At 33.9% G+C, this 23,807-nt stretch overlaps 1 protein-coding gene across 9 annotated transcripts in view; it reads left to right on the top strand.

The window, feature by feature from the left end:
* Positions 1-23,807, top strand: part of DIDO1 (death inducer-obliterator 1) — a 59,014-nt gene that overhangs the window by 5,636 nt on the left and 29,571 nt on the right. For 2 of the 9 annotated variants that reach the window (XM_051976724.1, XM_051976725.1), the window contains exons 2-6: positions 14,606-14,719; positions 15,155-16,004; positions 16,237-16,555; positions 17,398-17,610; positions 18,631-18,844. In XM_051976724.1, coding sequence (XP_051832684.1) covers positions 14,638-14,719; positions 15,155-16,004; positions 16,237-16,555; positions 17,398-17,610; positions 18,631-18,844 — 1,678 coding nt within the window. In that variant the 5' untranslated portion in view covers positions 14,606-14,637. Of the gene's footprint in view, positions 1-9,111; positions 9,160-10,812; positions 11,069-12,982; positions 13,030-13,168; positions 13,206-14,605; positions 14,720-15,154; positions 16,005-16,236; positions 16,556-17,397; positions 17,611-18,630; positions 18,845-23,807 lie in introns of those variants that run through there. The other 7 variants (XM_051976727.1, XM_051976730.1, XM_051976723.1 and 4 more) reach the window with 7 other exon arrangements.

The following is a 23,807-nucleotide window of genomic DNA, read 5'->3' as shown; positions in this document are numbered from 1 at the left end:
AGAATATAAATAAATGTTAAGAAGCATAGTTAGAAACTAGCTTCTGATGCATTAGTAAACTACTTCATTGTTGCTTTTTTTGAAGTGATACTTTCCTTATTTGCAGTCAGTAGTTAAGTGCCTACTATAAGTTGTAGCTGCATGTCATGTACATATTTGCTAAAAATTGCAAATCAAGTATTCATTGGAGTCAGAACCATTCAATGTTCCTGAACATGTTCTATTTGTGGACATGAATTTAGATGAAATTAGAAGGTAATAGGAAAAAGTGCAAGGCTGCTATAAGTGCCGTAAGGAATGAATGGCTCATATCAGATGTGCTATTACAGGAGTTTATGAAACAAACATCAGTGTTGGCTGGAGTGACCCAAAAGGCATCTGTGGAGAAAATGGGGTTGGATTTGGATAAGTTTGACAGGATGACTCACGAGGCAGAATTGGGAATGAATGTGACCTACTAAAAACTCCATGGAAGAGATTTGGGAACTAGTTACACAGACATCCAAATTCTAATAGAATTGCAGTATATAATACTTTATTCTTTGTTAGTTATTGCAGCTAGAATATAGTAATTTTTATTATGGATAAGTCACTTCACTCTTTAGCCCTATGCAGTTAAAGTTAGCATTTATTATATGTTATTGGGATGATACATGAGCTAAAGCAAAACTCTAACCCTGTAGAATTAGTTAATTTAATTCAGATATCAGTATGAGCACATGAAAGTACTAAAAGAAAAACACGTGAAAGGTGTGTTTATCCTTTATCACAATAGGCCTATGTTTATTTTATAACGTTAACAAAGTATTTCTTTATTGCATGTTTCTAGTGGCTTTTGGAAAAATAGCAACAACAAAAAAAATTTTTCAAACTGCCTAAATTTGTTTGTACTGACTTTTTATGTATCCTTTGGTAGGCAGAAGTACAGATTAGTAAACATGGCATTTAAAAATTCATATATTTATTAAATACCCACAGTGCCTTCCAGGCACCAAGATAAGTCTTGGACTGCAAAAAGTTTACATTGTACTTTTATGATTATATATGTATAGATGAAACTTACCAAATCATAATTAAGGTGGTTTTGATTGTGAAAGAAATAACTGACTTTCTACGATTTAAATCTTTATCCAGTACTTTGAATAATGTTTCCGTAATACCCGGAGACCTTTCAGTGGACCTTGAAATAACATGTACAGTGTCATTTCCCCACATAGAATATAAGCTCTTAAAAGGTAGGATTGGAGTGGGGGGCTGGGGGAGTGGGAAGAAAGAGGATTTCTTTTTTCATTCCAGCACTGAACAAAGTACTTGGTACTTAGTAGCTACATAATAAATGTTAGTTATTGTTAGCTAAGAAGAGGGAGTTTTACAGAATTGTTGTTTATTAATTATTTTTCTTGGAAATTTTGTAATTGGGAGATGGTCAGGATGAAAGTATATTCCAAGGTTCAAATCTGTTTTAGTAGACTTACCTTTTAAATGGCAGGCTAAATTAAAAGCAAGGTGTTAACTAACTTGTAATTTGTTTAATTGCAATAATGTAGCTAAAATATTATCACTAGCTGATAAGCAAGTACTAATTGTCTTGAACTGTGAATGGGGAGAGTAAAATTTTATAGCTTGTAAATTGTGCTGTATTCAGTCATAAGCATAAGTATTAAAGTATTTAATTACCATTGATAAATATATGATATGATTGGGTGTTCTTGAAGACTTTTCACATGTAAAGAATTTACATAACTGACTTTTAAGTTACGTACAATTTAAGGAAAGACAACTTTTTGTTCATCTTACACAGTTTTTGTGACAGTAAGTTGGGAGTAGAATACTTCACTTTTGGAAGGCAGAGAGCACAATCGGAAGATAATAGCTGGCCAAAAATCTGATAGAGGAAAAGTAGACTTTATTCTCTTTCCTGTGTCCTGTATGTTAGTAAAAGAAACAAATAGTAAATATGGTGAAAAGGAGACTTTGTATTGTTAACCACTCTAAAATTTTTGTGGAAAAAAAAAATCTATAGTTTGAGAAACAATTTCTAAATTCAAATAAAATTTGCTTTGAACTAAACCTTAACTTGTTAAAAGCCGGGGAAAACATTTGAAAAATTCTGATATTGCTATAATCCTTCTCTCTCTGTCTGATAGTGCTTCCTTTTTCTCCTCTCCAGTTTTTTTTTTTTTTTTTCTTTTCTTTTTTTCCTGACTCATAGTAGTCAGGAGGAGCAGCATCCATTTCAGGAGTTTACCAAGAAGAATTTCCTCAATGTTTACTTGAAATATTACATCAAGGTAACAAGCTTTAATGCGTTTAACTATAACAGGAGGCTCATTTGCACATGGCTAGTCTGATCTTTTGTCACCTTGATGGAGGGTTTTCTTATAGACCATTAATTTTTCTTGATTGTGGAAGGGAATCAGTATTAAGGATAGATCACTTGTTTGCAATATAACATGTATTCTCTAACACCTTTTAAATTGTTTTTCTGATAGTAAAATTAGAAAAGTGATTCCAGAATGTGTTGAATTAAAGGTAGATAAGCTTGGGTTTAAACAAACTTATTATAGAGACCATGAAGTGTCTACTTGATTAACACATGAAAATGGACTTAAGTGAAATTATCAGTAAAGAAATTAAAGAGAAAAAAATATATCAGAGGTCGAATATAGAAAGCAGGCTTGTAAATAAGATTTTCATACATGATTCATTCTCATCATTCCCAGTAATCCAAAGGTAGTTTTTTTAAAAATGCTAATATTGTACTGTACCCTCAACTAGTGTAGACTTTTACAAGGCTGTTGCCATAAGATGGCCATCTCTGAAACTCTTCCCTTCCTCTAACACACAGGATCACTTACTGAAAAAGACAGTACCTGACCTGGCCACTCAGTTCATTATATAAACATTCTGAAAGACTGAAGTTCCTCTCTTGGGTGGGGTGGGGAAGGGGAGATGGGGGAAGAGAGAAGGAGATTACTCAAATCCTGAATTAGAAGAGCTTTTTCTTTCAGATCCTTTGTCTGCAGATCATTGAAACCTCCCAAGGTTATCTTGGGGGTTTAGTAGTTAGATTTTATAATTAACTTTACACAGTCCACCTCATTTAAATCAATTCTTGGTAATCACCTCCTTGCTGTTAATGTTCTCTTAGAGAATGACAAATGGCAATTGTTTACCATTATTCTTTAGGACTTTAATGTAAACCCAGATCATTCTGGTTCTTGTTGAGTTGATTGGCCTAGTACTCAATTGTTCCTTGTTTGGGTCCTGATTGATTCAGAATGAATATAAATAGTTGCTTTTGTTTTTGACCAGAAATTCTGAGGGACTAATTGATTTCAATTGGATTTTTCCTTGAGGGTGAGTGGGGGGAGGAACTAGTAAAAGAGTCCATAATTTTGCCTTTAATTCTTGATCTAGCCTTAATCACCAAAATGTTGGATGCCTCAATCAGAGACTTTTTAAAGTCCTAAATTTTAAAATCTCCCACTGAATCCTGGGCAGTTTCTATCAGTGTCTTGTCACAGAATTTACTTGGCTCTGGAGGAGAAAGTGAGGCTTGATTACTTTGCACAGCCCACCTTCACTTAAATCCAACTCACTTGATTGTCGTAGTTTCACCTCCGTGATGTCGTGGTACTCTTGAAAAGGACTCCACAACAGATCTGTCAGCAGAGTAGAATTTGGAAAATGGCTTTAAATGTTTACCTGTGGTGTCAAGATCTTACAAGATGGAGTCCATTTTTGTGTATTCATAGTTCCTGATTGACCTACTCTTCATCCTTGTTTTAGTCTGTTTATTTGGACTCTTCTTAATATCTTAATCATGTATCTGCAAATTGTTTAAACTTTTTAAATATAATAAATGCATTATTTCAATTTTAATGGTTTAATCTTAAATATAAACTTTGGCTTATTTATTCATCAAAGGTTGTATAAATACTTTTGGTACAGTTTCATTTAGAATTAAATGCACATTTCCAATTAGGAGCAGACTTGTTGAGTAATAGAAATATTTTAATTGACTATAAACAAATTTATTAATTTTTGGATGCTAGGTAATTTTCAGAAGTCATCTTAAATTGACATAATCATTCTCTTTTAAAAATTAACTTTTCTTGACACTTTTTATTTATTTATTTTGCATCATATTCATTTCTGACTAGACCATTTCCCCACAGTCTTTTTGTTACAAAAGTGACATGGATATATATGAGGGAAAAAGGACTGGAGAAGAATCCCATCAGTTCAGTAAACCCAGTCAATTACATTGACCCCATCTGATAACATGCAGTTTTCTACATCTGTGGTCTGCTACCTCTCCTATGAAAGAAGAAAGGACAAAGATATTCTTTTATAGAGCCTATCTTTATAATTATTATTACATAGTATTCACTTTTGTTTCTGACAGTTCTTTTGTTACAAAAATGATATACATATATGTGTGGGAGAAAAGGGGGACTGGAGAAGAATCAATCAGTTCAGTAAAACCAGGCAATAACATTGACCACATTTGATAGCATAAGCAGCTTTCTACATTTTAATCTACCACCTCTCCTATTAAAGAAGAAAGGAGACATTCTTTTTTAGAAACCATCTTCGTAGTTACTATTATATACTATTCGCTTTTGTTTTATTTTCTGTTTATATTGTTGTTATTATATATACTATTTCTTTGAATAAGCACACTTCGTTTAGTCTCAGTACATAAATTTTGGATTTCTCACACTAGCCTTTTCTCAGAGAAAAGCAAAACTATGTTCGGGTACCAAAATTTGTTAAGTTTTTTCCTTAACTAATAACAACCCATGTCTTTGCTACTGTGAAAGTGCATGTTTTATATATTGGTTTTTATATGAGACCTTTCTGTTATAGATAGCAAGATTTCTGGCTGAGCACAAATCATTTAAAAAAATATTTATCATTTCTCTTGTTTTGATATAGCCAAGTTTCCCCTATATCCTGCCTCTTCCAAAGAGCCATCACTTATAACAAAGAATTTAAAATTATAAAAAGGATAGGAGAGAGGGATCTAGAAAAATGTGATAGGCAGTATTTATCCATGGACTCTAGTCACCCTCTTTATCTTTTCAAAAGAGGGGAGTATTTTTTCATATCTTCTTTGGGAGCATGCATGTTTCTTCATAAATATATAACATTTGTCTGTGGTGATGGTTCTTTGCATTTATGATAAGGTAAATGTAGTCATTGAATATATGCTTTTTTCTGACTGTTTATTTTACTTTCCATAAATTGATGTCTTTCCATGCTTCACGTTCATTCTTTATAGTCATTTCTTAACATTTGTACAGCATGAATTATTTAGCCATAAATAATGGTTATCTACTTTGATTCAAGTTCTTTTTCATCACAAAAAGTGCTTCTATAAATATTTTGGTGCCATTACATGTGTAATCAGTCTTTTATTTTGACTTTCTTAGGCTGTGTATAACAGTGAAGTATGTGAGTCAAAGGGTATGGACATTTTAGTCATTTCATTTGTGTGATTCCAAATTGTTTTCTAAAATGACACAATAATGTTTCATTGATGATGCTTGATGTCCTTAAATATCCCCTTCAGTCTTTTGTTCTAGCTATTGGTGAATTGGGTTGGAAGGGCACCCAGCAGGTAGGGGGGCTTAGAAGGGAAGGATAAAGCTTTCAGTATTAAAATATAGAGGAATCCTAAGATTTTTGAATATTACAATATTGGTGTTACTTTTAAGGAGGTTTCTTTTTAATGTGTAGGTCTTGAATGAAAATTTCAGATATGATGAAATGTATTCATGTGGGGAGGGAAAGAAATGATAGTTCAACTATTCTTAAAATTCTTTACATTTTCAGTCACATCCTCTTTTATAGAGAATCTTGTAGTTTAAAAGATGAGAGAAAATATCTTGGAGGAGCAGTTTAGGAAGGACTTAACCTAGACTTGGACATTGCTACTAGGCTTAAGAATTTTAGTTGAGAGTTGCTAAACCAAGATTAAGTGTTAAGAGCAAAGTTGGGGTAGCTTTTTAGGTAGTTTCTGTCTCTGCTGCAACTTAAAACTAGCAGTCCACAGGGTGTCCTTGTTAGACCAAATGGAAAAGAGCATAATGTTTCAAGAGATCAAAAGTGCGGCTAAAAGCAACACATCTTGATGAAGGGGCCTGCAGAGTAAAGGGAGTGTGGTTACTAGGCTGCTGTGAAGAGAATTGTTTGAAAAAAGTAAACAAACTAAAGTGTATACTTTTAAACAATTTGCTGGACAAATTAATTTATGTAAAATAAGAGAAAGGGGTATACTATGGCTGCTGTAAAGAAATGCCTAAGGGCCTCTCTCTTTACCTTTGAATAATGACTAATTGAGCTTCCTTATAAATGCAAAAACTATTCCCTGGTGTTTGCCTAAATACTTTTTCCTGTGGCTTCTGTGTAAGTCTGGTATTACAAAACGATTTGTCCCATTTCCTGAAATTCTTGAGGAATTTAAAATGCACCTTTATAGTGCTGTATGTTAATTGGGTAGGTGGTAGTGTTGGGTTGGAGCATAAATCAGAATTGGCCTGGAAGGGCAAGTTAGCCATTCAACCTTGAGTTGAATAGGGATTTGGAATGTGTGCGGGTTTTTTTTTTTTTTTGGGGGGGTGGAAGGGGAGAGATAGTGTTTTTAGATTGGCATCATTTGGGTTTTCATTTTAGTGGGTTTTTTTCCTTTAAAAAGTGAAATAAAGACTCGTCACAAAAATTTCTATATCTAAAACTATAGTCACTAATGAAAACCTTCAGTTTCAGATAAACATAGTACTATAAACTTTACCATTTATTAGTTAGAAAAAACTCAGGAAATAACTTGGATTCTAGCTCCAGCTTTGGCCACTTAGGTACCCCCTTATTCTTGGGCAAAACATACTTCTCTTTTCTAGTTAAAAAAAAGAGTTGTGTTAGATAGCATAATCTCCTTCAGCTTTAAAATTTAGAATTTTATGAAAATATGCTGGGAATAGAAGTCTTTCCAAACTCATCACATATTATTCTTCTTCTAGGGAGAAGTTCAGCCCAAATTATCTACTTAATATTTTCTTATATTTAACACTCGCAATTCCTAACTCCACGCTTTTTGTAAAGGTGTATCTCTCATTCTTGTAATGTGGTCTTTTCTCAGTCTCTAGAATTCCTGTTTGCTTTCAGACTCAGAGACTTCAGTGCCAATTCAGAACTACTATTGGTAAATTCTTCTCCAAAATTACCTTGTGTCTGATTTGTCTTCCTGTTTTTTATACATTTTTTTTCTGTCATTGCTTAGAAAGTAAATCGTTTGAAGGTAGGATGTTTAACTTTTGTATCTCTACATCTAGCACAGGGTTTGGCACGTAACAGCTTGAAGATGCCTTAATGAATGTGGATGGTTGATTGAAATGTTTTACAGCTTAAAAATAGCTATCTAGTCATAATAGTACCTGACTTCTAGTTTAAGAAAGTGAAAATATCCCTTTTGAAAGTGAAAGCAAATTACCATTTATGGTATTATTGTAGTTTATGTCCCAAATATGACCCTGGTGTGTGATTAGGAATTTCTTTTCCTAGTCATTTACCATAATAATTTCATTTTTTTAATTGAAATTTTGATCGTAGGTGAAGTTGGTAATATCTTTTAGTATCTAAAGAGAATTTGAAGATCTTTTAACAAAAATTACAGACTGGCTTTATGAATCATTGAAACTGATGTCACTCTTGATTTAGACAACTAACCTGTTCATTTACTTGTGATGGTTCAAGTGTCATCCATAGTTGCAATAAATTGGGTCTTATTTAATCACAAAATATCCTTTTTAAGCTTTAATTTTGAAAAACATGTAGACTCAAGTAGCCTACTTCAGTAGAGCAATTGGGATGCTTAGTGAAAGTATCACTTTATGGGAAAGTACTAGTTTTGAGATACTTGTTCCCTCTCTGCTCACTTGAGCATTTTGAAGATGTCGTGCAAATATAGAAATTGAGAATTTGAGGTTTTGGTTGAATGTTTCCAGGTATTTGGGGATTTTTTTTGTTTTTCCTTTCCACATTCTAGATTATGCTAAGAAGTTACATGTGAATGTTCCATTTTTTCTTTTTTGCCTTTTATGAGTGACTTGATAATAGCAAATAATACCATATAACTAAGAAAACTTAAATTATTAACCTTGGTCTCTACCTAAATTTCAAGCAAATAAAACTATATAACTTAGAAAATTTAAATTGGTAACTTTAACCTGGAGTTCACAGATCCCCAATAGATCATGTATAGATTTCTGGAGATCTATATACTTTAATGAAGAGAAATTTAAGATCTTTCTTTTCATTGACCTCTAACTTAAATTTAGCATTTACTTTAAATTAAGAATATAGGGCAACAAGTTAGATTCTTTTAAGGGTGTGTAGATTTCACCGAACTGCCAAAAAACTCCATGACATTAAAAAATTAACTTTTGATTTAAAATATACTGCAGTACACTGTTTCCATTTATCTGTTACTTGTGTCAGTCTATAAATGTATTCTCTTGAGGAGATATACCCTATCTTGATGTTTTTGTAGTTGGTCTGCCTTTTTCTAATAGGGTTTTATAAAAAGGCTATTGTAGAGACCACATCAGTAAATGGAAAGGAAAAAAACAACATTGTTTTTTGGCTCTCCTTTTATGTAAAATGTTAACAGAATCTATTTTCTGCAGCATTTCAGCTAAGATGTCTATAATGAATGACTTTTGGAGAAGTTCTTTCTGTGTGAATGAAACTTTCATGAAATGTCACTGGACCCTGGTTTTCTCACATAGCACTTTGATTAGCAGATGTTTAGTGCACCTATCATGTTATATTGTATGATTGTGTCTTTATGTATCATCTTTTACTACACTATAAGTTCAATGAGGGAAAGAATGGATAGTATTATTTAGTAATTTGTTAAATGAATTAATGATTATACATGGGGACATTTTCTAGTTTTTGTTTTATTTTCTGATGAATGCTACCTCATTAGCATATAAATTGTATTTGATGAGAAAAATAAGTGAATAATACACAAGCTGAACCATTCTTTTTCACCTTGTCCTTGGACTTTTTTTACTCTGTCTCTCCCCCTTTAGTGTTGCTTGGGGTGCCTTGTTTTGGAAGAAAAATGGATGAGATTGATAAAAGATGGTAAGCCATTAAGAATTTAGTACACAATTTTGCCATCAGACGGGACAAAATTAATTTTTTTCATTTTTATCTTCAATAAGAAGCATTTCAGTCTCTTTGTTGCCATAAAAATGAAGTTAATCAACCCTATGCTAACCAAGGATACTTCAAGAGACTTTTTTTTAAGTAGGTACATATAATAGTGTCATATTTCAATTCTACAAGCATTTATTAAAATAGTTATGTTTTGGCACCGTGCTAGACAGTGGAGATATACAAAACAAAACATTCTCTTTCATCACAAAGCTTACATTCTGCTTGAGGAGGGGAAAATGAGGTACTACATTTCCTCAGCTAAGTAGGAATCTAAACTGGTATGATAATAGTATGAGATGGGCCTCCTGTTGGGGAATCTCAAAGACTAATTAGAATGAGACCTATTTGATGACAGGCAGGCTAGTCAGCAAACAATTATAAACATTAATATTGTTTTTACAAATTTAGTAACTTTTGTGAAATCTGCCAAAATTTGTTTTCAAAATACTAGGGTCACTTGAAATTACTCTTCCCTTTCTAATAACTAATTTGAATACTGAATTGGAGTTTCTGAACAAATTGAGATAATTACTTCAAGGAAGGAAGGAAGTAAAATTGTCAGTAGTAATCATACCCCTTTAATTTTGATACAGGATTTTTTGTTACAGGAAGTGGAAGTCCAGTTCATATTCTTTGTATAGGTACTCAGTGATCTAATGTGAATTTGATTTTTTAAAAAATTGGGAGAAGATTGATGCTAATAATTATAGTGAAGTCAGCTATTCTTGACAGTTCTAGGAACAATTAGATGAGAGGTGCCTCAGAGATGATTTGCAGTTAGAGAAATTTGGGGTTGAGGGAAACTACAATGCTTTGATTTCTAAACTGGATAAAACTTCAGTGTATTTCCGAAAGAAATATTACCAAAAATTGTGTTCACTTTGTATGTTGATCATTTTATTTTAGGTTGATAGGGAGGAAGGAAATTAGCTGTTATATAATTCCTACTCTGTCAGCTACTACAATGATCCTCATAACAGTGCTTCAGGGAGAGGTACTGCTATTTTCTTCATTTTACAGTTGAGATAAGTTCAGTGACATGCCCAGTAGCTAAAACAGCCAATATAAGTATCTGAAGTGGGATCTGAACTCAGATGATCTTGATTCTAGGCCTATACTTTACCTGCCAATGGATGTAATGCTGTTCATTTTTTCTGGAGTAGTTTTCTCTTGCTTTATATCTTAAATTATAATTTTTTTTCCCTCAACTCTCAAAGCTTATTAAGGTTGGAATAGTATAGCATATTCAGCGTAATCAACAAAGAAATAGGATTATTGGATTTAGAGCTTTTGGAGCATTTAGCATTACCTTATTTATCTTCTCATTTTATAAATGAGGAAACTGGGATCTTAATAGGTTATATAGCTAATAAAGTATTAAACTTTTGATGTGATCTATGTCAGACTTGTAATTTGGCCTTACTTCATGATTTTACAAATTCTTAGAGGGATATTTCTTACTGATAAGTTCCTCTTTTTGAACCATAATGAATATAATTTTGCATAGCTCTCTTGCTATAAGCAAAGTAACCTGAAATAATAGTGGCTATCCCTGTGACTTATGTGAGGGAAAGTTACAGAGAAGTACAGAAGACTGCAAAATAGTTTTTTTTGGTTTCTTCTCTGTTTCTTTAAGAAGAATGATTTGGAATGTTACAGTATAGGTTCCAGGGTAACTAGGGGTGACAGCAGTTAAGGAGAAGGCAGTTGGAGTGAATTTGAGGAATAGGTAAGATGTGTGAGACCTGAGTTCCAGGTAGCATTTGGCATTGGGGAAAGCATTTGTGTATTAAAAATAAGTTAAAGGGGAATATGAAGATTCAGGACTGTTTTAGTAAGTAATTATAATTTTCACATAGGCTTCTGGATTGTTCTGATTGTTAATGACCGAGTTATTAGGGATATATAAAAGAAAATCTAGAAGATAGGGTAATATTTATAGTTTAATTGTGTTAGTTAATCTTTTTTATAACAATGAGCATACTTTTCAATTTTGTTGATTAAAATTCATTTTAAAAATTCGAGTCTCTTCAAAACAAAGATCAGAATTCTGAAAAAAATTGAGATGACAAATTACCATTGATTTCTTTGAAAGTTGTCTTTACATTTTGATGAGCATTAAATTTAAATTGGCAGTATTGATAATGTCACTGTGATTCAGAAATATTTTTATACTATTAAAAATTTGACCCATTTTAAGCTAATAATTTGGTCCTACAAAACCACTTTTAAAACTGACTTGGCTTGCCAGGATTAAGGGAATGCTTGTTTATGTTGAGTATCTACTTTACCATTGCTAATAACAACTTTGTTCCTGTCTTGAATTATTCATAATCTTTTTAGATAAATAGTTTTTAATTATTTTGGTCTTGGGGGTCGACCTCTTTAGTCTTGTCTTAAATTATTGAGGAGCCTCAAAGAGCTTTTGTTTATATGAGTTGGCATCTATTGAGAGAGATTAACTAGGCATTCCTATTTATAGTTAAATTTTTAGTTTACAGGTCTTTTAACCTCTAGAAAAATCTACTATATGCTTTTGAGAGAATGAGAAGAGAAAAGATAATTAATGGCATAGTATTATTATGAAAAAAGATTTGGTTTCACAGACCTCATGATGAAAGGGTCTTGGGGAACTTCTCAAGGTTCCTTAGATCGTACTTTGAGGATGATAACCACTGAAATTAATCTTGTGCCAAAGAAAACTTATTAAGACTATTTGTGATATGCAAGGTAACCCGGGCATTGGGATTATCAATTCTTAACCAGGGAATGAGAATGTTTGGTGGGAAAGGGGGGAAAGAAAGGAGGAGATGATGCCTGTCTTTAGGTATTCAGAATTAGGATGAGATATAGCTTTACTTGGCTGCAGAGAGTAAATATTGGAGAGAAACAGATTTAGGCTTAATTGCAGTTTTTCAAAATTGGGATATTCTTTTTAGGTGAAATAGTGAGTTGACTTTTATTCTAGAACTTAGGGAAAAGCTGAGATCATTTTCCTAGTGTGTTTGTAGATAGAATTGTTTCATATAGAAATTACAGTTGGATCTCTAGAGTTTCTGGCCTATAGAAGTACATTTACCTTCCAATTTATCTGGTCTAGTATTACAAATCAATCTGCTTTTATCATGTCACAACCTAAAGAGAATTCATTCCTTATACTTATAAATTTAAAAAATTCTGGCTTTCAAAATATTTAAATTTGGGTCTAACTAATCTTCAATATGTATATTCTAGTCCTGTCACTCTCTTCTCACCCCACCCTCTTCCTATCTCCAAGGTATTATCCTCTTTCCCATTGCCACTCCCAAAGAATAAAAAGGCCTTTCTCGATGTGCATTGCCTTAATCTATGGCCTCCATGTCTTTTAAAGTTCATACTTGCTTTGTACTTACTCCAGCCTATTTTTAAACTCTCTTTTAACATGTTAATTCTGCATAATCATGCAGAAGCAAAATTATCCCATTTTGCATTTGATTTTTGAATTTATTTCTTAGTTTGTAAAAGGGGACTCCTTTCCCCCTTCCCCTCTCCCCCCCCATTCATCACCAGTATCGTTACTGTCTGCTCTCACAAGAACACACATTGTACTTTGATTATATTAGTTTAACTTCATGAATATGGAGTTTAAAAGATTTTAAGTAATTCTGAAGGTGTTATGTGCCTGTGCAGTGCCTCTTAGTAGAGAGTAGTTTTTGTAAACCTATTTTGATTTCTTTTCAGGAGCTTACTTCAAATGAAAGTTTGATACACCTAGATCCTTTGAGTTGACATCAAGAGAATCCCGTTTTGTTTGGGGTTTGTTTTTTTGTTGTCAAAATGGTTTTTTTGTTTTAGATTTGGGTGTGTGTGTTTCCAAGTCTTTCAAACTGTAAATATTTTGTGAATTTTGCTGTGTAGTTCTTCACTTCTTCACTCACTATTCCATTTTATTTAGAACTGAAGGAAGATATCCAACTATGATGTTGAGTCAGGTAAAGTGTAAAACAATATCAATTCTATTTGGAGGGTTTTAGTCTGTTGTTTTTTGTTTAGGAAATAAGTTTTCCTATTTGGTTTTGGGATATATTCCCAGATCATTAGGTAACTAAATAGCTGACCCTTATACTAATTTTTCTTAAAACACAAATTTAGAAACCCCTTAATTTCTTAAGGAATAACCTTTTTATGCAGTGCAACCTTTTATTAAATAGATCTCGTGACAGTTTATAACTTGAACTTGAAGGATAAGCAACATATTTAGCAGGAAAAGTCTGCAAATAAGCTTCAATTTTCATTTGCAGCTTACAAAAACTGTCCAATTGCACTTTATAGAATTAGAGAAAAATAATAATTGATTATTCAAAAGATTCCTTTCTACAAAGATTAGGTGAACCTATTGCAAATAATTGTAGAGGGAGTTAACTTTAAAAAGTGATCATATTGTGATTATTTAGTTGACATTGGTAACTTTAAGAGAAAACTAGAGAATTTAATTTGTTTGTGTAATAAAACCCTATGATTTAGGTGTTGGTGGACATTTTTTAAAAAATTAAGACACAACCTAGTCTAGAAGGGTGATAACATCGATACAAATAGCTATCACAAAATACGTGAAGAATTCAGAAAGGAGTGTGAGCAAAGTCTTAACAGTCAAGCATTTATTAAGTACCTACTATATATCAGGCACTCTGCTAACCGCCAGGAATACAGGTACATATAAGTATATACAGAATAAAAAATAATAGTGAGATCAGTAAAGGATTCCTATAAAATGTGTAGGTTGAGTTCCATTCCCAATATATGTATATGAGTGCCTTACACTTGGGGTAGTTGGGATTGAGAAAGATTTCCACTTGGAAAGAATGACCATTTGAATTAGGTTTTAATTGGGTAGGCATATTTAATGCCTTTTCTGAGAAGTTAATATAGTAATCATTTGATATCATCTAAGTTTATGGATACTGAGTTGGAGGAACTAATAAATTGAAATATCTAGATTATATTTACAGGCAGTGTGTATATTTTTAGATGTGATGCTTATCGCTGGAATGACTGACAATTATGAAGACCTTATTCTATACAAGGATAAGTGCTGAGGGGGAGAAAAAAGGTTGGGGTCTCTTTCTTCAATAAAACAAGTTTTAGTGGGGAAGACGGCACACATACATAAAGAAATTTAAATACAAACACAAGTAGTACCGTAAGAGACTAGATACTCTTGGTGTCTTTATTCCTTAAACAGGTCCTCCTGGACATGAGCAGAACAGTCAAATGTGAAGTGGTAACTGCTTGTGTTTTCATTATCGAGTACTTATGTATATTATTTGTGGTGTTTGGTACAAAGAAAAATAACCCATCATCACAAATAAAAGTTAATTTTGTATATTTTTAGGGTTACACTTATAGAACTCTGGTATTCCTGTGATGGAACATGCTGTAAATCCAGAATCATCAGTGGCATTTAAATCTGAGTCAAGCTTGGACAATATGGAAAATAATTCCCAAGGTATTTACTTTTATTTAAAGTAGAAAATTATTTACATGTAGTCCTCATAATGTTAGTGAAAAAACCTGAAAGCCAAATTCTGAAAGCTAAAATAATGAATTAATGTTCAGTTTTCCATAGATAAATAACTTGTGTTTCTTTTTGTTGTTGTTGTTGTCTTTTGTACAAAGTTTATATGGTGTAATACATTGTTCAGAATGTAATTTGGTGCAAATAAATACATTTTAATCCTGACTTTGCCATTTATCGTATGGCTAGCAGGCAAGTCATACATCATTTGTTTGAGACTCAGTTTCCTCATCTGTAAAATAAGAGAATTACATTAGATGACCTGGAGTTTTCTTTTCAGCCCTTTATTAGTGTGCATGCCAGATACAAATAATTTTAAAAGGTTAACAAATTCATAATTTTACTTTTTGTTTTGTTTTGTTTTAGGTTTGGATGATAAAGGTGACCCAAGCAATGATGAGGCTCCAAAAGCAATTAAACCCACAAGTAAGGAGTTTAGGAAAACATGGGGTTTTCGCAGAACTACCATTGCTAAACGTGAGGGTGCAGGTGATGCTGAAATAGAGTCCCTTGAGCAGCAACCACAACAGCAGCAACAAAGCCTCTCCCTTCGTCGAAGTGGGCGACAGCCCAAGCGTACAGAAAGAGTAGAAGAATTTCTCACAACAGTTAGAAGGAGAGGAAGAAAGAATGTTCCTGTTACCTTGGAAGATTCAAGTGAACCAGCCTCCTGTCCAGTTACAGATGTAGAAACTGCATCTGAAGGGAGTGTTGAAAGCACTCCTGAAACTAAAACTGCTCAGAAATCTGATTCCAGGAATGCTAAGAGTCAGCCCACTGCAGTTACAAAAGGAGCAGATGATGATGATGATGAAGATGATGACACTTCTGATAGTGACAGCGATGGATTGACATTGAAAGAACTTCAAAATCGTCTTAGAAGAAAACGGGAACAAGAACCTTCAGAATTGACCCTGAAAGGTATACAAAATCGTCTAAGGAAGAAACGTCGGGAAGAGGATCCCACAGAAACTGTTGATGTTGAGGCAGGTAATACAGTGGAAACTGAGGTGCCCAGTAAGCAAGAACCTGAGACAGTAGATCAAGTAGCTGTGCCCCAAGAATCTAAAGAAGACCAGGATATTAAATTGGAGGGAAAAGTTCCTCAGGGAATCAAAGATGAAGAACCTGAAGAGTTAGTGAAACGGAAACCCGAATGTGAGGTCTATGACCCTAATGCCTTATATTGCATATGTCGGCAACCTCATAACAACAGGTAAGTATTTGGTACATAGAAAAATGTATGGGTTTGTCTTTAAGTTTATTCATGTAATACGAGATTAACAGAAGCAAGCTATATTGATGGATAATTTCTACCAATTATAGAAAGATTTTTTTTTATTGAAAGTTAATTGATCCTCTTAAGTTAGATCATTATAATATTTAAATCCAATAAATTGATGTTCATATTTGAATGTTTCTTAATATCTGATTTTTTTTTTTCTCAGATTTATGATTTGCTGTGATCGGTGTGAAGAATGGTTTCATGGTGATTGTGTAGGGATTTCTGAAGCTCGTGGGAGGCTTTTGGAAAGAAATGGAGAAGATTATATCTGTCCAAATTGCACCATCTTGCAAGTACAGGATGAGACTGCTTCAGAATCTGATCAGCAGGAAGCTAAGTTTAGACATGAAAATGCTGACGGTACAGAACTGACAAGTATAGGAACAATAGAGCAAAAATCCAGTGAAGATCAAGGAATCAAGGGTAGAATTGAAAAAGCTGCCAATCCAAGTGGCAAGAAAAAGCTCAAAATATTTCAACCTGTGAGTATTTTTCCTTAAGATTTTAAAAAAGTGGATTATAAAGAGTTAGGGTATCAATTTCAGGCTTTAATATCAAAACCTTCAATATTGGAATTTATTCCTGAAACTGATTAACTGTTGTTGATAAGTAAATGTAAGCAGTTAGCGGATATTGTTTAAATATGCTTATTTCTCATTTAATATTTATTTTTTATTAACCCCATAGTCAAATGGCTATGCTACAGTTGCTGCCATTCTAACCAAACTTCTCTTCAAGCAATTATGACTTGTAATGTGCTTTATTACTGAATCTCTTTAGAAATAAGGAGAACCATATTTTATCATAATTTCAGAAACAAGCTAGTTATCATGGCTATTAAGGTTTAAAACTACTTAGAATACAAGTTTATATGTTAACCCCTCCTCCCCCCCCCCCAAAAAAAAAAAAAAAAGTCAGGCTCACTGTACTATTTTTTCCTTTTTTAAAAGAATTTTCACACAAGATTTTTATTTTTTGAGGGCCAAAGTATAGTTTACTCTATCAAATGGGAGAAACAGGTTTCTTTTGAGTGATTTTACTGAAATTACAAAGATTTTATGATGATAAATGAATTTATTTAGAAATGGCATGTAATTTTGTTTTTGACTTTTTGTGTATTTGCAAAAAATAAACACCAGAAAATAGTTAGGAATATGAATAATTCAGTTTGATGAGAATTATTAAATGAAGATAAAAGTTTAGTGATGATGGTAGTACTTGTATGTTACTAGTGTCACTTAACTAGAATAATCCAGATCTATAACAAAGTTCTTTAATAATTCTACTTATGATATTTAAATGTATTATACATTTCAATCTGCAGGTTATTGAGACTCCTGGTGCCTCAAAATGTATTGGTCCTGGTTGTTCCAGTGTGGCTCAACCTGACTCAGTATATTGTAGTAACGATTGTATCCTTAAACATGCTGCAGCTACCATGAAATTTCTGTCTGCTGGCAAAGAACCAAAACCCAAAGTAAAAGAAAAGCCAAAGTTGAAACCTGAAAAATGCAGTCTTCCAAAATCTGGTGTTCAGGTAAGCTGGCTACTTTGGACAAATAAAAAAAAAATGAAGTGTGGTTTTTTTTATTTTGAAGGAAAAGAAAAGCATACCTATATGATAGTCACAGCTAATAACTTTTGGCTAATAGATTGACTTCCCTCTCTACTACTCAATAAGAAACAATAACTACATTTTAATAATTCCTTCTTCTGCCTGCCTTTTAGTCAACTGATGGCCTTGGAGAAGAACTAGAAGGAGGCAAAATTTATATTATGTAATATATTACATACCTAATTGATCATCCCTCATGGAATTGAAAATTATTTATTATATGCACAATATGGTAGGAGATGGCATAAATTGTTGTTAGTTTATGCAAGATTGTCTAAATTCCAGTTTATCTACTTAATTACAAGAAGTGAAGTTTAACCATTTGACTTTAAAACATGAGATTTAGAATAAGATTCTCAAAAGGTGTGTTGCATAGATAGATATTGATATGTATATCTATATATCTCCAAATCACATCTATTCTAAATGGTCACTTAGCCTGTCCAATAACTTCTGGAGATATCCATTCCAATTTTGGACATTTTCATTTTGAGGAAATTTGTCCTTGTATTAAGCTGAAAACTGACTTTCCTTGAGCATTTTGCTTCTAGTAATTCCTCCTAGGACCAAACAGAAAATTTTAATCCACTCACATTGGTGACTCCACAGACAACTTGAAATTTTTAGTCATTTCCTTTAGAAAAGTTTTTGAGTTCTTCACCTTTGATTTGTTCCAGTATATGAATGTTAAATGTGCCATCCAAAGTTGAACATGCTACTTCAGATTTGGTTTGATCAGAGTACAGAAGGACTGTCATTTCATCCTCCTGTATTTAATCACATTTTTTTATTAAATCATACTATTAAGTGGTAGTTTGAACTAATTAATTGCTCCCAGAAACATAGTAACAAATATTAATTGTGATATAAAATTGAAATCGAAGTATGTCATGACTTTTAGCAATTTTACAAATAGTGATTGAGATTTTACTGATTATACAGGCAGGTATTAAAATTTCTTCTGTGCAGAAGAGACCAGCTCCTGACAAAAAAGAAAACATTGCAAAGAAAACTCTGGTGACAACACCTAGGAATGAAGGACTTGTTAAGGAAACCACTTCAGAAAGCAGCACACCATCCTGGGCAAGCGATCACAATTACAATGCAGTAAAGCCAGAAAAGACTGCTGCCATTTCATCATCACTGTTATATAAATGTATGTATCACACAGGGATTTGTCTCATCAATCCTTTACGTTCTATTCTAAATAGCCACCCAGTTTTGGCTTGTCCAAGATTTGGAAGTTTAATCGTGTTTTTATTCTGCTCTTAAACACTTTCTTCACCTTCAATAATTCATATACATGTATACATATAAGGAGTTTTCAAGGTCCAGTCTCCTTCTAGTCTTTTGTGACTTGTTTTGAGAAAAAGAAAATGTGAACCTATAACACTCACACACATACACACTCACACCCCCACACCCACATACTACTCACAAAACATAGTTTTCCACATATGGTTGCTGAATGTTTGTCCTTGATGATTGACTTCTTAAAAGCTATTTTCAGTAGGTGGTAAGTATAGTAATGTCAGCAAATTTTGCCTTAATAGGTTCAACACATCATCCATGTTCATCAGTGCTCAATACCAACAATAATTTTCTTGCTGTACTATTAGCTTTCTTCCACAAAAGTCCTCTAACACTTCATCGTGGTGTGGAGGTGACCTTGAGTTCTTGAAGGCTATGCCATTCAATGGTGGAATGCAAGCTCTGGCAGCCCCTACCAAGCTGGAAAGGCTTCGAGAGTGTGGGCCCAGCGACGGACGGACTGTATGTCTGCTGTCCAAGGACCAGCCTAGCTAAATTCGGAGAGGTTCTTCACCAGATTGGCCATAGGCTGATGAATTTTTCAGCCAGTTACTCGCAGACCATCTACCACGTCCTAGAGGGGTTGGGATCTGTGTCGGGGAAGAAAGCACTCAAACCAACAAAAACACAGATCTTTAAAAGCACATTTAGCTTTTTAATTTATTTTTATTTTTATTTTTTGCACATGTCAGCAGCACATAATCAACAACTCTAATGACTTACACATTTTGGAAACTTACTGCAAATAACCTGAGATGATACTCTGCTTATATTTATTCAAGATTTTCAGGTTTAACTTTTTATTTCTGACCGGGCAGATGAGAGGGGTTTATTTTTGAGTGTCTAATTCATATACTACATCTATTTACATAAACACTCGATTTTACAGAAGATCTGATTATAGTATACATATTAAGGTAAGTGAATAATAGTGTATATTTTCTGGATTATAGAAAATAGTAATGAAGGTTAAGAAAAAACTAGCTTTCTATTATCAAGTATTTCTGGATCTCTATCCCTTGCCTTTCTAATCCTCAGCTTTTGGAATGTAAGAATTAAGTTCATCCTTATGACATTCAAATGCATTCTTAAAACTATTGCATCTTACATCTGTTTTGTCAACAGATGATATATACTTGTATCACTCTACAATGGGACAGTTATTTTGGAAATTAAACAGGATAGGCAAAGGGGAATAAAAGCACAATACACAATCACCTTGTTTTTTTGATGACAGACTTTGACACTGCATCTGATTCTACTGCAATTTTATATCTGAATCCTTGGAACCTCATCTGTGCTTTATTAATAACTTTATAATACCAGGAGGCCGTCTGCATAGAAAGGAAAATAGATCTTAGCGCTCTTTCTCCATTATGTCGGTTGTTTTCCACCCCGTTACCCTCATTCTAAAATCCTATAAAAGAATGAAAATACAAATTCCTGGTAACAGATTGGGGCTGTAAGAGAGAGAGTAGAGACCACTAGAATTCAATAGGCGCAGAATTATGTGAAATGAGATCAATTTGTGTTTCTCTACCCTCTTTCATGCCCCTTATCCAAAAAAAATTTTTAGTGAGGTGGGGGTTATATACTTAGCATGATGCACAGCTCACCTACATGTGGTATTTTCAGTTACCATAAATGAACAGGAAAAGGTCAAATAACTAGTAGGATTAATTCTTAAAAGGATCAAAGTACTGATTATTCAGGTGTTAGAATTGAGAGGGAGGGGGAAGTAACTGAGGATAGTTTTGAGAAAAGGTCAATGGAAAAGGGAGAATGGGCAAAAAAAGGGGGGTGGGGTGGGAAAGGGAAGGTCGGTTATTATGTTTCTTGTTACTCCAGGCAGCATTGGATTTGAAGCTAGAAGACCTGGATTTGAATCCTTATTCTGCTACTTCCTGTGTGATCTTGGTCAAGTCACCTTCACACCTCTGGGCCTCACTTTTTCCTCAAGTGTAACATGAAAGGGGGTTGGACTAGATAATCTCTTAAATTCCCTTTCAGCCTTACACCCTATGAACCTCCATGACCATACCAGGGAGTAAAATGATAAAATCACTCGGGTCACTGCTACTAAACCCTTCTGGCCACCCTCATATACTGGTGACCATCCATGACTCTTCTCTCCTTTTACTAAAACTGAAGTATAGTATGTTGTTTGCGATAACATAACTATGGATTAGATCATTTTCAGTGTAGAATCTCATACATAAAAGAGGGGAGAGAATATAGAGTAACACCTCTATAACTACCAGCAGGGTATCTTCACTATTTACAGATTTTCCATCTGAATAGTTGACTAGCTCTCAATGCATGTATTATAAAAGTCAGCATTTGAAAGCACTTGTTTGGGGGTTTTGGAAAATGCTCTCAATTTCTTTGCTTTCCTAAACAATATTGAACATGGGTGGTTATGGCTACTGCAACTATGTGTTCTGGGGCTGCACATAGATGAGAAATTTATTCTTCTGGTGAAGAGGAACAATGATTCCATAAATAGAAGCTTCTAATTCTGCTGTCCTTTTTAAAATTAAATGTCAGAAGCAGGGTGGCAGGTAGATAGAGAATTGGAAGATCTCAGTTCAAGTCTCATCTGAAGGATACTGTGCTCCTGTGGGAACTCAGACTAAACTTACAGAGAAGTTACCCATCTGCCTTGAATAGGAATTGTCTGAAAGGAAGTTAAATATTCTAATGAAATTACTCATGTAGTTTAAAAAAAAAAAAGACAATATTAAACAGTTAACCTGAAGAGTATTAACTTTTGTTTAGGGTTTTGGTGATAACGAATTTTCAAATTGCAGATGTGGGTCTTTTTTTTCCTCATTTTTGAGAAGTTGGTTTCTATTGTGTATCCTTTTTTTTTTTTTTTCCACTTATCCTCCATTGTTTTGTAAGGCATAGGGTTGAAGAGAGTTTTCTTAAATTCTTGATTGCCTACATCCCCTCTATAAGTAATTTAGAACTTTAAAACTTACAAAGGCACATTTCTTTCCTACTTTTTTTTTTCTTTTTCCCAGTATCATTGGGCTTATTCATATCACTGGCATGGTGAACACACACTGCTTAACACAAAAATGAACTTTAGACAACCTTCCAAAATTCTGCTTTGGTTCTATAAGCTATTCTCAAAATATAGGAGCCAGATGAATTTCTTTGCTTTTAAGAAGGAAAAATGGGGGTAGGTGGGAAAGCTGCATGTTTGACAGAGGACATTGGACCCCACATTTACCCAAGATCTACAGAAATGCATCAAAGAATCATCTGGAAAGGTTCAAAGAGTGAGTTGCTCACGTATGACCAGAACACATCTGGGCCCTGTACGTGGGGGTGGGGGGAGTGCTAGAGGCCAGCCCCGCTCTCCCTCTTGCCCAGTCTCTACCTCTGTGGTTACAGGGAGTGGAGCACAAGTTGGAGCAGGTACAGTGTTAGCAGAGGGCTCTCAGGAGTCCTAATAGGTTGGCTGCTGCTGCTGCCTACTGCCCCAAGGACTTCTTTTCAAGTTGCTGTGCTAGTAAAAGTGAATCTGCATGAGCTGGAAGAGTGAAGTGCGCTTCTGTAGTTGGGGTAAGATTTCGCTGAAAAGAGTAGGTGCCAGGTTGACTTGGCACACGGGATTTGTCCAGCCCTGATCTACGGTAACATTTTACATTGTTTTGAAAACTTTTTAAAGTTTACATACCATATTCAGATTCTTTTTAACTTAAGATATTTTTTTTTTAAATGTAAGCTGCTTTTAAAAAAAAAAAAAAAAGGTACCAGATATAAAGTGATAAGGAAAAAATAGATTTTTCATTACCTCTTATTTCTGGTTGTCCCCCATTAACCAAGGTGTGTCAAATCCCTCTCTTGCATTTTAGAGGACATTAAATTGCCTTTCTGTATAAGAACATCATTCCGCTGTTGAAATCTATAAAGTGGACAACCTCCATACAAAAAAATAACTTTGAGGGTAAGTCCCTCAAAACAGGTTTCACTGATAATGAAACTTCTGTAACAACCAGAAAGAAATATTTAAAAAAAAAAAAAATTGTGGAAACACAAGCATGACAAATAAACCTGATTGGTTTATTCGGGATTTGGTTTGTATAATATATTTGGGTTGGTTGTTCACAACAAAATAAAGGTAATTTTGCTATTTGTGTGGAGTGGGAGATTGACTAGAAAGGGGGTTTATTGATTGGACAATGTAGTTAAGAAAAAAATCTTAGACACACTGAGCTTCAGTACAGGAGACTTGGTATCTCATTCCAACCCAGCTCACTAGAAATGTGAGCTGAGCAAATCACTTCTCTGGCCCTTAAGTTTCATCTGTAAAGCGAGGGAGATTAAACTAGATTAATTCTGAGGTGTATCAACAGTTTTTCTGTTCAGCAACCAGGTACCTCTCTATACAAAAGTGCTATGTAGAGCACTGAGATAGTAGAATGAATAAATGCATGAAAGGTTAATAAAACTCATTTCATTGAGCTAATTTATATGGGGTTAGGACATGCTGTGATAGGTACACTTAATATGTCAGTATTAGAAACTCGGGTTTTTCCCATATCAGGAAGGGGAAGGGAAAGAGGTCAGGAAATGTTAATGAAAGATTGCATTTGAGCAAGTTCGGGAGGGAGCAAGAAATAAGGAATCTTCGTACATGAAAAGAAGAGTGAGGAAGCACAGGAAAACAGACTAGTTTGGCTAAAATTGGGAATAAAGCAATAATACAGGAGGGGGGAATAGCACCATAGTACATTGGGTATTTAATGCTGGGCATGGAATTTTTTAAACACTTAAGGTCCTTATGCCCCAAAATA

The sequence above is a fragment of the Antechinus flavipes genome, chromosome 2 (genome assembly GCF_016432865.1).
Source record: "Antechinus flavipes isolate AdamAnt ecotype Samford, QLD, Australia chromosome 2, AdamAnt_v2, whole genome shotgun sequence".
Taxonomy (NCBI): domain Eukaryota; kingdom Metazoa; phylum Chordata; class Mammalia; order Dasyuromorphia; family Dasyuridae; genus Antechinus; species Antechinus flavipes.
Note: the sequence above shows the minus strand (reverse complement) of the source record. Positions and strands in the feature narration are given on the sequence as shown.